The sequence below is a fragment of the Acanthochromis polyacanthus genome, chromosome 2 (genome assembly GCF_021347895.1).
Source record: "Acanthochromis polyacanthus isolate Apoly-LR-REF ecotype Palm Island chromosome 2, KAUST_Apoly_ChrSc, whole genome shotgun sequence".
In the NCBI taxonomy this organism is placed as follows: Eukaryota; Metazoa; Chordata; class Actinopteri; family Pomacentridae; genus Acanthochromis; species Acanthochromis polyacanthus.
Genome location: NC_067114.1, coordinates 33900366 through 33915378, shown reverse-complemented (window position 1 = coordinate 33915378; position 15013 = coordinate 33900366). Strand labels below are relative to the sequence as shown.

Here is a 15013-nt window from a genome sequence, read left to right as displayed (position 1 = left end):
GCAATGACTTCCTTTGTAAATATTTGCATGAGAAGTCACACTTCCATAGTAAACAGGTTTGTGATGTCAAAAACAACATTTTGACCATCATGAAAATTGACAGATGAAATTGTCCAAGGGTTAATGCATCTTTGAATCAGGTCAGGTCCAAACACAGTGGTCAGGTGACACAGCATTTGGGAGACTTATCGACCTGTGGGGTACTCAAACTTGTACTCAAGCATTTCCTGTGGGAAACCCAACACATCTGAGATGCCAGACCACACAACATTAAGGTTTTGATTGCACATACGCTACCAATCAAAAGTCTGGACACTAATTCAATTCCTTCTCAAATGAGAAGATGTGTCCAAGCTTTTGGCTGGTAATGTATTTCAAGTACAATTTTTAAAAAAATGAAAAAAGTCTATTGATTTAGATACTGCACAGGGAGAAGAGGTCACAAACATTAAGATTCAAGTGATAATCAACCACCGGGAAATACAAACTCACACGTTGGTCTTTCACGCACACATACAAATATAACCCCTACTGTGCTTTATCTACACTGAGGCTGGAAGATGGTGGAAGTTTGACCACTGATAGGCAAATGAGCATGGTTGCGACTGCAGTCTCCTGATAGAGTATCTAAATTTACAGCTCACACACAATGCAGACCTCACTCTCTGTGCACAGTACAAATGTTGTCAAGCTTTTAGTCAAATGGGAGTTTACCACTCCACTATGACTAAACAAACATTTTGAAAATGTGATTCTTCCATTTACTATTCATATTCCAATACAGCACTTCTGCCAATCACTCTGCAAACAATTACTCGTGATATCCACCCATGGTCTCTTAACATCCTCACCAAGAAAAAGGCAATGAAAAAATTATTGCTTTATATTTCTTACCTCTTTGGGGCACTAATAACAACAACCAATGTTTTTTTTATGAATAGACCAAGTGGTTTTTAAAATAATGACCTCTACCAAACGGTTGAGAAGTCATTTCATGGTAAAAGTACAATTTCAAGAATCTGCATACATTTTTATGTATTTAACTAAAATCAATGACATTTCTATGCATATATAACTCTTTCTACTCTCAAATTTGAATAAATTACAATAGTCAATGTATCAAAATGAATTTACAAATACAAAAAAATAAAGTACAGACCGGTATGGTGAGCAATACGTTCAATCATCATCATGTTGTCAGAGACAAGTGTTTTGAAGTTCTGAAATGCTGCCTTTACAGCATCAGGGGCTCAAAGCTTGGATCAGGAACCTGGAATGCTTCAATCTCCTCAAACTTCAAGATTCTTCTGCCTTTGTTTTGGTTTAGGGGTGAACCAGAGTCAGGACTGTCCTCCAGATCTGCTCAGGAAATGGCTTGAGGACATTTTTCCCTCTTCTCCTCTTCTCATGGGGACGTTTGGTAGATGTGCTTATTGAAGCAACTTCCTCCTTATCCATAGAGTCAAAAGAAGCGTCTCCAGTCTCTTCAGTTTGTCTGGGCGAATAATCAGTATCCATACAGTCGGATTTTCTGGTGTAAAGGCCAGAAAGATGCATGGCCTAGCACCATAAAATGGTGAAATACCATACTTACATAAGCATTTATTGATGAAATCGCTTTAAATCAACAGTAATGGGGTTTTTATTTCACAAAAAATGTGAATAGGTTTTTATTCCACATTTCTTAAAAATGTAATCATTGTAAATAAATGGCATCACCACTTTTACTACAAAAGGACAATTGAACCATTCAGTAAAGTATGTTTTTGGACAACTTCCAAAGTTATTTTATCATATATAATGGTATTGTATCAAAATTTATCATATAAATATCAATTAATGGTCAGAAATGTTTTAATTTTTTAGCAAATAATCAATTTTAATTAGATTTGCTTAGCTTCTCCACCTTTACCATGAAGTGCCAAATCAACTGTTTGGTAGAGCATGTTTTGCAAAAATTATTTGACCCTTTTAAATCTTTTTTTTTACATTTCAAATGGCACAGTTATGTTGAGCAACTCCTTAGGCATGACAATATGTCAAAAGTATTACTTTACCTATGAAAATCACAGCAAAAAGAGGCCTCATGTGAGGAGTCGTTTTGCTCGTGCTAACTTCCTGTGAGCAGGCTAACTTGTTCTGCGTGTTATTTCAAAACGGAGTGACATCTACTGGACTTTTTTTAGTATAATGTACCTTAGTTGAGTGGTAGAGATCTCTGAAACAGGTGGAATTAAGTAAAACACATTTTTCAATAAGATATAGTGAGTCAAAATGTGCTTTACCAAATGGTTGAGCAGAACGTTAAAGGGTTAACTGTTTGTATGAGCCCTTGTCCTAATACAGCTAAATGCCAGAATGTTCACAGGATTGTGCTTGAAAAGAACTGCATTGTGAAAAAGGGATGAGGTATTATATTCCCCTTTCTGGCTCTCATTTAATTTCCTATTTAACTATTTGGGCCAATTTAATGATGCAAATGTCCAATGCAACACTATCAGTGATTCCATATTGAAGAATTGTAAGTATATTGGATTTCTGAGGTGGTCAGACACCAGATCTAACTACCGACATAGTTTTGAGAGACCATAACCTGGCGCTAGGTAGAACAAAAGCTAAGAGCATTTATTAGTCCAGGATGAGGACTAGCTACAAGAACTGTGTAAAGATGAATGGGTATCTCCTGCCATATTGGGTTCAACAAGGCATTTTCTCCTCCAAATATCTACAGTGTAAAAGCAGCTTTTTTTCCTTGCCAGTGTAAAAATGCATGATTAATTTTATAGAAAACTATTGCATGAATTTACATTTATGTGCAGTGGGTATACCCATTAATGACCATGTTCACCTTGCCAATTGCTAACTTGGGGCAAACAGAAAGTTTTCACGTGCACAAAAAAGGGCTTATCTATTCCACATGCTGCACAGTCGTGACTGATAACTTCCACTACCAACTAGCCACTTCTTTCATGTAATCTTAATGTACAAGAAACACAGAGCATATCACTTCCTGTGTGTCAAAAGAGAAAGACCAACCTGAACCTGTATTTCAAGAACATACAATGTGAATGCAAAACAAACTGACCACAGTTTGGATATCCCTTTTCATGGCATGACAGAAACAGTAAAATGACTAATATCTAGATGAAAAACTATATTTTGAAGTCCTTATTGTCTTATTGAAGCCTATACTAGAGCTACTTTCAGCCAGTTTCAAACACCTGAGCACATTGTATGTCAAATATTAGCTGGTCAGAGCCAAGCTTGTAGATACCATGAGACTCATTCACAGATACTTGTCAAAGCTGCACCCTGCAGACTTAAGTTGCGTGTGTGTGTGTATGTGTGTCAGTTATATGGGATGCATGCATTCCAGCTCACCCTACCCCCCTTTGCAAACTCCTACTGACCCATTGTGCCGAGGGTGTTTTCCTCTTATCCTTGCCCTTGGCCCTACATGGCCCCTGAGCACTCACCCATCTAGCTAGAACAGAGGTGCTGTTAGGTCAGTTGTGGTGCAGGACACACACACACACACACACACACACACACACATGCACGCACACACGCACGCACACGCATGCACACACACTCACAGATCGACCCCCGCCTATCTGTGTTCGCGGATCACTTCACAGGACAATCTCCCTATCCATCTTTGCAGGGTCATTGTAGACCTGCCCTCAGCTGAGAAAGGAGCTTCATTCACAGGGAAAAACCCTCCTTCTCTGCCTTCTCTCTTTCACTGTGTGAGGGAAGCCCCCTACACACTGTGTGTGTATGTGTGTGTGCTGTTGGAGGTCATATTTAGAATATGAAGAGGCATCAGGACTTCAAAGCTGGACATAGAATGTGGGTGAAGACAAATGTCACCATTTCAACTCCCCTGCAAACTCACACACAAGCTTAAGCTTGAAGTTAGTCAAACTGCCTGTATATTCCCTAATATTTGTATGTGGCAAAAATGTTCAACATTATCCATGTCCAAACAGTGTGGACACCATGAAATTTCTGCATGTGTCAACAACAAGGTAACCATTGCCTGTAACGCGGTTGTGTATTTATGCCATTTATATATTGTTACTTACACTGTTGTTGTTGTTGTGTGTGTGTGTGTGTGTGTGTGTGTGTGTGTGTGTGTGTGTGTGTGTGTGTGTGTGTGTATCAGAGAGAAAGAGAGAAAATGAATATGCTTATACACAGGTAATGATAAAAAACTTCAACATAATAAAGAACCAGCTCAACATGAGGAAAAAATAATGGGAAGGATTACAAATAGCATGGAGGAGGGTCTGGGGTGGAGGAGATGAGTGAGCACCCCCCCCCCCCCCACACACACACACACACACACACACGTACATTCACTAGCCAAAAAAGTGAATGAATGAAAGGCAGAACTGGGAGACGGAATGAACGAAGGGTTGAGACTGCAAAAATTAATGTCATGACATTTCTCTCTAATATAGTTTGTCAAAATTTCTATCTGTGTAGTTCTTTTATTCTCATGACCCTCACGTCTTCTGTGGCACGAAGACAAATTAAGTTGGTGAATGCCTACTAAACATAAGCTGACTAAAATTGTCCTTGTGAACCTGTTTGTTCTGGAACTGCATCATCACGTTAAGACAGACGTCTAACAACACCAGTAATTAAAAATATAAAGTACAACAACGTACAATGCTGACATTAGCATTTAATAGCAAATACTGCTTAGTGTTGGTATAGTCCCATATCACCCTAGTATGGTTACTCTTATTCTTCTTCTGTTCTTTCGTTGCTTTGCTTGAATGCTCATAGAACTTGTCACATATCGTCAGCGACCTGCACTAAAGCACTGATATTTATTATTCTCATCAAGAGCCTAAAAAGACGTCAAAATTATATTTAAGTGTCTGGCATCTAGTACCAACCAAATTCAACATTTTGAATGTTTTAAAAAAACAGTGAACAGGAGAGCACATAGGTGCCAAAATGAGAGAACATTACATTGCTCTGCCAGTGAATGAACACAAGGGCAAAAAGCAATGCTTTGATGTGGTAAATCAGAGCCCTGACATATTTATTTTCCAGCCATGGGCTCCAAGGTAGTGTGATCAGTAGTCTGAAGCAGTCTGTCTGCTGGTTTCACTTCAGCTCCTCACTGTCCCTTTAAACAGCTCTCCAATGTTACCATAAAGCTGCTAGAAGAGTCTCACTGCAAAAGTCACATGCTCCAGCTCCCTTTGTTTCCCACAGAAAGCCCCTATCTGTCTGTGCATGGAAGGAATGGAGAAGACACAATATGCTGCAGAGAGAAATCATATGCGATAGAAATAAAGAGAAGCAGAGTAATTGTTTCAGTTCATCTATACTGTCTGTGTTTGAAGGGTATAGCAAATACTATGCTTCCCAATACAACATTGGAAACATGTTCAAAATGCCTTTAAAAAAGAAACTATATTAAAGTTTCGCAGGCCACATGCACATGCTATGAATAAAACATTTAGTGCTTAAAGATTTGAAAAGGAAATGACAGGAAACAATACAGCTTCTAATTATCAAGTACACTTTATTGAACTTCACATTTTTTATAGAATTACATTATTTTAGGGGAGGGAGGAATTGTTTTGAAGCAGAGATAATATAACAAACACACAGTAGAATGTATGTAAAGGTATTAGAAACATTTAAACAAACCACAAGAGAAATGTTAAGATGTTTTCTATGTCATAATGTGGCAGTTAAGGTAAAATGGTTGGAAAAATCTGCTAATTTACAGTTTTATTCCATACATACATACATACATACATACATACATACATACATACATGGTGAATATATATGTTTTACAGACCATAATAATATTGGGTTTTTTTTTTTATAAATCCCTCACAAGAGCAACACAATGCAGAAAAGTCTGATGTGACTCCAGGCTCTGTTCACAGAGGTGGAACCCTCTTAATGTATTACGGTAGTCCACCCAATAGCCCATGGGAGGAATTCCAAGAATGTGGAAAGCTCCAATTCTTACTGAAACTAGATTAACATGTGCACAACTTACACTTTTAAGTTTTACCTTGAGAAGTTAAATATGTAGCTATTGACAGAGCCCAACTGAAATGCTTTGAATCAAGTGGTAAATGTCAGAATACAGAACTCCAGCTGGATTCACTGATTTGTCGTCCCCTCACTCTGAAATGCCTTTCTGATGGTGGGTGAATAAAGCAGCAGAAAGCTGTCACCAGAAAATATCGGTATTGTTTATCTAAAAGACGATGTCAAAGGACTTTGATAGGGTTATCAAAAACTTTTCTAGTACACTGAACTTTTCCCCACATGAAAAGTTACACCAACATCTGCCTAGTAACAGCAATTCCTCCCATTGGTGCAACTCTAGTCTCCTCCCGTTTGTGTGTGTGTGTGTGTGTGTGTGTGTGTGTGTGTGTGTGTGTGTGTGTGTGTGTCAGGGAAGTTCTCAAACTTTACTTTGTGCACTCCAATATTACTTTTAAAAAAACAGCCTAAGATCATTTATTGACTGATATTAAACACAACTCATTTCGTGATCATCAAACTGGCCTGCTTTGCCATTAAGTTCTAAAGAACAAACTGAAGAATGAATTTGTAAACACACACACACACACACACACACACACACACACACACACACATTCTTATTTATGTTAATATATGGATTTGAATGCAATAGAGTGGAGCTCCCATTCCACAACTCCCCTTCAACTTTCCAGTTCTCAAACAAGGTTTAAGTCTGGGCATTACTTCAGGCTCAGAGAATGACATATGATGAGCTTGAGGTTGTTATTTTCCCTGTACTGTGAACAGGGAGCTTACACTGGTCATTCATTCATGATTAAAGTCATGATTTTTCATATGCAAACTCAATTGACAGTGTATAAGGCTACATTGCATGTAAAATAGAAAGTGGACTCTTACATGCTTATTTAGGGATGTACAGCTATAGCCTGATATAATACACAGTCTGGTTCTCTCCCCTGTTATGTGAAGTAAATGGGATGAATGAATAAAGCAGTGTTTCACTATTGTTCCATGTGCTCACCTCATGTTTGCTTGGAGAGTTGCTGCTTTCATTCAGACTCACAGAGACAGAGGAAGAAGAAGGAGGAGGGCTGTGAGCCGTTATCGCCCCCTACCGACCACACGCTGCCAGCCTCCCCCGGTCAGCTCTCCTCCACAGGGACAGACTTCCCCCAGACTCGGTCCCGGACCTCCCACCTCCCAGCTCAGCAACGGGCAGGCTATAGGAGGAGGGGGAGGTCTCCCCTCTCCCTCCCTTTCCTTATATATATATGTATATAATAGAATCCCTTCCTCGCGCTCCCTCGCAGACTGCCTGTCTCTTTGATCCCCCCCTTAACAACAGCTGACGTCATCGCACGCACCCACCCGACCGCCTCTTCCTTGTGTCTCGCGCGCGCTCGTCGATCAACTGTGTGTGTGTGTGTGTGTGTGTGTGTGTGTGTGTGTGTGTGTGTGTGTGTGTGTGTGTGTGTGTGTGTGTGTGTGTGTGTGTGTGTGTTTGCGCGCGTGTTTGCTGAGCGCGAGGCAGGGGTTTTTGTCTCGCAGGGCGAAGCGGTGTGTTCCTCAGAGGCTCGCGCACACCGGAGGAGCAGCAGCACGCAGCGGCAGCAGCCCCGCGAGAAGAAAGTGACTGAAAAGCAGCCGACTGTGGCCTTCTGTGCGCTCCGGCCTCTTCCTGCTGTAACACAGAGACATTTTAACAAGGCGACACTAAAGTTATATCAGCGGCGAGAGTTATATTCATAGCACAAGTACTATGGAGGACCAGCTGCTGTGCTGCGAGGTGGACTCCATCAGGAGAGCCTACCAGGACGTCAACCTGCTCAACGACCGAGTTCTCCACACCATGCTGAAGGCAGAGGAAAACTATCTACCGTCGCCAAACTACTTCAAGTGTGTTCAGAAAGAAATTGTACCTAAAATGAGGAAAATAGTTGCCACCTGGATGCTAGAGGTTGGTTGTACTTCACTTCAACTTTCTTTCTGTGCCCGAGTTTCGCTGCTAACTTGTTTGCAGTCTGTGGCTACCACAGCCTACTCTCTGTAGCCTGAAACGTGATAAATTAGCTTCAATGTGAAAGTTTTAAGCCTGTGAGAGGTTAATGTCTGCTATTTCACTGTGCATGTTACATAAAGGCTCTGGAAAGTATGTCCCGATGAGTGCTGGGTGGTCCTTCGTCTTTATGCGGAGATACTGGTTACAGATCGCATTCACTTTTCATCATTAGTGCCTTTCTGATTGATTATATCTTAGCATATATTTCCTGACGCTTATTTAATGTAATTAGATGGTTAAAATATCCCGAAATAACAGCAATGTACACGTATGCAGTCTGGCCCGTGCCAATATTACGCGCCATCTTTGTTGTCGTATATGAGGAGGATTTTAATATCATTAAAAATCTATAATATTACCAGCAATGACAGTAAGTCGTCACAATTAAGCAGAAATGCATGTAGATCATGAGACAGTACCATGCTGACTGCTAGCTCTCGGTCGACTGGTATCAACTGGTAAAGTTTGTTTTGCTTCCAGAGACTCACTGCGGACTATGAAGGTCGCTAAGAAAAAAGGATATTTTTCAAAAATGTACAAGTCATAAATCCATTTTAACAGTCGGATTTGATAGTTTAGATGTATTTAAACATTTACATGGACTTTTGGATTGAATTCTTTAAAGTTTTCTATTTTTTATTAATTTCTGAAATTGTGCATCGGGGAGCCAGGGGGAAGTGCCGCCTGTAGCACGTGAAAATACCTCGTCCTAGAAATAAATTTTTTGTAAATTCACACGAATCGCAATTCGACAAATTTGATATTCATCCGATCAAGAATTCGATGAGGATCATTTACATGCTATTTGCATGCAGCCTGCTAATTTTTACATATTTCTAATTATTTTTTGAAAAGATGACGAAGTTGAAATTAGAGTGAAACTTGCATCGACGCCACCTTTGTGTCTCAGTCAGAACTGACTGCAAACTAATTCCCGACTGTTTTCATAACTGCAACACTCTTACTTAAGGATTCTAACAAATACATTATATTTTTTTACTCTATATGATTTCGGTTGCAAGTCAAATTGAATACTCTTTTAATAGTGTTCCAATCAGTATATTTAAACACGAAATTAAGATGGAAAAAAAGCGCAAAATGTTTAAATTTTCCAAAATTCGTTTCGGATGATTATGGTAGCGCAGCTATTGTATGCAAACAGCTGTACACGGATTAAGACACAGAGCCAGTGGGGGCAAAGACTTCATAATGCATATGAATGGGGGAATTTTCTTCAGCAAGCAGCAGCAACCTCTAAGTGCTTTTCTCACATCCTAGGTCTGCGAGGAACAGAAATGTGAGGAGGAGGTTTTTCCGCTGGCTATGAACTATTTGGACAGATTTTTATCAGTGGAGACCACCAGGAAAACAAGACTACAGCTGCTTGGAGCTACATGCATGTTTCTAGCATCCAAGATGAAGGAGACTGTGCCCTTAACGGCGGAGAAACTCTGTATCTACACGGACAACTCGGTCCAGCCCGGAGAACTGCTGGTAATTGAGTTCTGCAGACATAGTGTTGCATAACACATACAGTACATGAGCAACATGCACTGGAGGCCACATGATCAGCAGTATATCTGGTTTGTCAGCGTTAACGTGGCCAGAAAACACTGGTTGCACTGAAATGACAGATGCATTTTTTAGTTTGAATTAATAAAAAGTAGAAATGTGCAGCAGTGCTGAATGGCCGCCCGTGACTTTCCCATGGTGACTGGAAAGGCCTCTCTGATTTCATGAATGGTCTCAGTGACTGCCAAGAAAATACGATTTCACAGCGACACCTAGTGGTCATCGGACAGAGGTGCAGACTGCCTCATTTGTTCACATTTCTTTTATGTTTGGTTTGCAATGGTGTTTATTTTAATGCAGCTGTTTATTTGCGTTGACTCCATAGATATTTAGGCAGAGGATGTTTTGGATGCACCATTCAACAAAAACAAAACAAAAAACACATATTTAAAGCCACCATACCTGTCAGTGTATGAAAGAGACATACCTTGGTTGTGAGATTGTGATGGTAAATACAAATATCTTGAAATATTGCTGGAACATAAGGCTAGATCTAATAATGAAACACTTTGCATAATTGCAGTGAAAGTAATAAAATAGCTTTTTGAGAAAGTCGAATTCTGAAGAATACTGATATATTTTGACCTCTTCAGGGAAAGTGAAAGAAAGATGAAAAGAATTCAACTTGGATGTTATTTTGAAAAAAAAAGAGACAAACTATTTAATACTTTAATGAAGTGTTGGTGGTTGAGCTGCAGAAGAGATGTAGACTTAAGGAAGAGTACATTCTTTTTGGCAAATAAGGGTCAGTTTGAGTTAATGACTGTGATCTGGTCCATCCACAGCAAATGGAGCTACTTGTTCTCAGCAAGCTGAAGTGGGATCTGGCTTCAGTCACTCCTCACGACTTCATTGAGCATTTCCTGTCCAAGCTGAAGATATACCCATCTACCAAGCAGATCCTCAGGAAACACGCCCAGACTTTTGTGGCCCTCTGTGCTACAGGTAGGACATGAATCTGTGTCTTAGTCCCAGCTCACATAAGTGTATGTGTGCAGCAGACATGTGCTTAGGTGAATGATTATCTGCTAATAGGTAAGTGTACAGTGTAGCCTACAGAATCTTCTTCTGCTGCAACAGGCATACTTAACATCCCCTGTCTTCTCCATGTTACGTTTGACTCAGAAGATAACTACATTTTACTGACACGGTGGCTTTAGTGTCCTGACAAGACTGACTACCATTTCAGACTTTGCCAACACTTTAGAATGTCTGTTTTTGTCCACTTCAACCCATTTTCTTGTAATGTATTCTAATGTATGCAGTGGTTCTGTCAGTGTTTGTTAAATGCCAGATGATGCTATAAGAGCAGACAATGATGGGACAGATGTCGAGTGGTTTTATTAATTTATTTAAAGTCAACTTTTGTCATGATCACTGTCAAACTGTCCTATAGATATTCTGAATCTGACAATACTTATACCATTTCAACAGATGTCAACTTCATTGCCAGTCCTCCCTCTATGGTGGCAGCAGGCAGTGTGGTGGCAGCTGTTCAAGGTCTCTACCTGAAGAGCCAAGACGCCTCTTTGTCCTCCCAGAACCTCACCAATTTCCTGTCGCAGGTCATTCGTAGTGACCCGGTATGGAAAGAAAGACACACACACACACACACACACACACACACACACACACACACACACACACACACACACACACACACACACACACACACACACACACACACACACTATCCTAAAGCCTGTGCATGTGGAAAAGCTGCATTTGCTCTTGACATTAGCCCTGACTTAGTGTTGATTGTGCGCTTGCAGGACTGCTTGAGGTCGTGTCAAGAGCAGATTGAGTCTCTGCTGGAGTCGAGCCTGCGGCAAGCTCAGCAGCACAGCAGCACAACAGAAACCAAACGCGTGGACGAGGACGTGGACCTGTCCTGCACGCCGACAGACGTTAGAGACATCAACATCTGAGATGACTCACAGCTACGTTGCACGGTGACCCGATGATCGAGGGAAAGTTGTCGTCAGAGGGCGGTGATGGGTGGGCCAGGGAGGGGGTGCCTCATTTGAACTCAACCTCCCCTCCTCCTCCTTCTCCATATTCCTGGTGGGCTGCTAGCATGGCCGACATGTCACACACATGCCCGCTGTTCTCTATGGCTGCTAAGACGAGACAGAGCGCCCCCTCCCCCCCATCCGCCACGCAACATACCCCATGTCACATTTCCTGCCAGTGTCCCCTCCCCTCCTGGGTACAGAAATGAACACTACAGAAATGTACTAGAGAGAAAAGACACTGAATACCGATGACCTGTGTGGGCTGGAGTTGAAGCTACACAAGCAGATATTTTAGTAGATATTTTTTCTTATTTCCTCACATATTAAACTAGGAATCTTTAAATTTCTGAAGACTCAGCTTGCCTACTAAAACATCCCAAAGTGTCATGTACAGTAGGTCTTCATAGTCTGTCTTCAGGTCTTCACCTGAAATCTGACATTTATTAAAGCAAAGAGGCTGTTTTAATTTCTTTTCTGTTATATGTAGAATGATTTAGACTTCTTGTCCAAGTTCCCATGTTTGTCTTGTAGTGCAGACATTCATTTACCCCTGCTTGCTTATGTTTAGTCACTTTATTGTATATCTTTTTAGACTTCTTTACCAGTTGGTCTCATGCCTCTTCTTTTCCAAGCTTTTTGTTCTTTAAAGCAAGTGTAGTGTGTGACGCTCTGGTTTTATGAGCTTAGAGACTGTGGACTGCTGATGTAAAGGTTTAAACAAACTGAATATCTTTATTCATTCCTTGACAACATTCGCTTTACCCATTTCAGCTTGCTGTCATTTGATATGATCAAATCAATGAACAGATATGCAGAGCAGTCCACAATCTGTTATGTTTTTCTTTCTCTGTGTAGTTAGACCTAATACCATTCCAACTTTTTTTTTTCTAAAAAAAAAGCACTTTTGGTCAGCGATGCTGGCTCTACTAGAAAATCACAGTCATAAAGTTTGTAAAACAACATGAAAATGGAATGGGGGTTTGACCTGGAGTGTCTTGGTGATGCAGAGTCAAAGCAGCACCTGCAGACAGTTGCACCTGGAACTGATTCATCTAATGGGACCAAGAATCGCCCAGTGTCGCAGAAACTTTTAAAACCAAGGCTGAATGCTGCTTGGCATCATCATGAATCTCATAGTGACCAGTGGCTCACTGTAGCTGCCTTCCAAATCTTAGATAAGAGTTTTACTTCAGCATTGTTTCATACAGGCAGAGCTGCTTGACATTTTAAGGAAATGCCATTGGTCTAGTTAAACTTCAGTGTGCTGAGCCAAAAGCTGAAGGTCCAGAGGGAGAAGTTAAAAAAAAAAGTGTTATTTTTATAGTTAAAATAATGCTTTATTTTTATATAGTAAATCATATTATTTATTTTTGTAGCTTGCAAATAACTGTGGCTCCACCTACTGATGTTTAACTCAAACAGTGAATTCACTTCTGCCACCAGAGCAGCCGTGCAGTCTAGAAACATGGCAAAAGTAAAACTCCTGTCTGCCTCTAAATCACCAGGACAGCATTTCCTCTGTTGCTCCACCTGAGTTCAGATACTGCTCATGGATTTTAGGAAGGGGATGAAGCTTAAAAAAAGGAGAGATGAGACTATTGATGTGATTTGCACAAACCTAAAAGACGTGGGCTGCGTTTCTTGGGGACTTGCCTAAATGAGGTGGAGAGCAAAGCTGGCAACAGTACCAAGGGGTAAAAAGTGGCAAAAAGGGTGAAGGCTCACCAGTGAGGTGTGTCTTATTGCTGTAGAGTTCAAGTCAGGGCTCCTACACAGGATGGGGAATTTGTTGTGGTCAGGTTGGTATATGCTATATATATATATGAAGATGGACAGATTATCATTCACAAGAGGGCTCTCTTCAAATCAATGTGGAAAATGGACTGAAATCTGAAAGTATGTCAAACTGTGTAGGAACCCTGTAAATTAGGTTTCTGATTGTACATTAAAGATAGAGTAGGAGAAAAACACTCCTTGTATTCCGCTGCTATAGAAGATAAATCCCAGCTACGTGTTTAAAAGAAAAAAAGACAAAAAACGTAATGGATTAAAAACAATGCTTTTCTTCTGTTGTTTGCTGCTACATTTTGGTTGTTTTTATACATATAAATGTCAATATACTGCCATCCTAGGTTTGAATTTTCTCATAGAAAATTGTGTTATTGACATCCTCATTTGTTGTTTTGTTTAGATTTTATGTGATTAGTTTGTTTTGTTTTGTTTTTTGGTTTATAATTACGTAATATGATTTTCCATACTATTCCAAAAACAAGGAAAAATGAGACAATGTACAGTAATGCTTTGATCCACAATACCTCATGTGACAGTCAAGATCTATCTCTAATTTGTAGTCTTTTATTTGTTTAGTTCGTATTCTATTCTACTTGTTGGTTCAGTGCCTACTAGCTCTGTTAAAACTGCTTGAGGTGAAGCATCCATGATGGAAACCAGCGAGTCCAGGGCATGCTTTGATACTGGTGCCATAACAGAAAATGGGATATGTATAACTCTGTTGAGTGGTAAGCTGTCTCGATGAAAGAGACTTTATCCCCCCTTTAGGCTCATAGTGGCCTTCCTTCCTTTCCCCTTTTTATATTTATAAAAGAGAAAAAGCTTTTTGCTCCAATTTTCAAACTGTCAATGAGTTGATTTGAGTTTGTAAATAGATTCAGTGTCATGCTCAGTAAGCCATAGTCTGTTTTTGTTCTGTTTTCACAAATCATTCCACACAGTTGTGTCTACTTCATGTCAGTTGTCTGCAACTGGGACAAACAGTGTATTCATCTTTGTGTTGACAACACAATAAAAACATGAATTAGATGGAGTCTGGGAAATGTCTGTTTCTGTCTAGAGGAGATGATGCTGCACAAAGCAGTAGAGATACTGAGCTCACACCTAGCTACATATTCATATTATTGAACTCCAAGCTGCTGTATTCACTGTGACACAGTCAGGTTCATTCCATCAGATTTTTAGAAAATTCCTTCCAGGGCCAGAGAGGACAGCTTCTTCCATACTTATCAGTCCTCCCTGTGAAAGGAAACTCACATTCCTTTCACACGTCCCAAAACAAGGCACACATGCATGGTTTTTAAGGTTTAGAGAGAAGCTGGGTGCTTCCGCAAATGTTACTAAAAAGTTTGGAAACTATTCTCAGAAGTGGATAAATGCACCGCTACACACTTCAGTGTCTGTAAATCCACATATGACCTTCTCTTCTGAGTGTCTACAGCAGCAAGATGGTGTGTGTGTGGGACTGAAAAAATATAGCACAATGTGTTTATCACGATGAAGGTGTATGTTTTCAAACATATTCAATTTTTTCATGGAT

The 15013-nt window shown here is 40.2% G+C and overlaps 1 protein-coding gene across 1 annotated transcript; it reads left to right on the top strand.

Annotated features, from left to right (window-relative positions):
• The first annotated feature begins 7513 nt into the window (after nt 1-7513).
• ccnd1 (cyclin D1) lies at nt 7514-14502 on the top strand. Its single transcript, XM_022214890.2, has 5 exons — nt 7514-7993; nt 9374-9589; nt 10453-10612; nt 11102-11250; nt 11440-14502. Exons 1-5 carry the CDS (start codon nt 7796-7798, stop codon nt 11593-11595), a joined length of 879 nt encoding a protein of 292 aa, XP_022070582.1. The 5' UTR covers nt 7514-7795; the 3' UTR covers nt 11596-14502.
• The last annotated feature ends 511 nt before the right edge of the window (nt 14503-15013 follow it).

Coding starts and splice junctions, on each gene's coding strand:
- ccnd1 (XM_022214890.2), top strand. CDS start 7,796: ATGGAGGACCAGCTGCTGTGCTGCGAGGTGGACTCCATCAGGAGAGCC. Junction 7,994..9,373: donor TTGCCACCTGGATGCTAGAG/GTTGGTTGTACT, acceptor CTCACATCCTAG/GTCTGCGAGGAACAGAAATG. Junction 10,613..11,101: donor TGTGGCCCTCTGTGCTACAG/GTAGGACATGAA, acceptor CCATTTCAACAG/ATGTCAACTTCATTGCCAGT.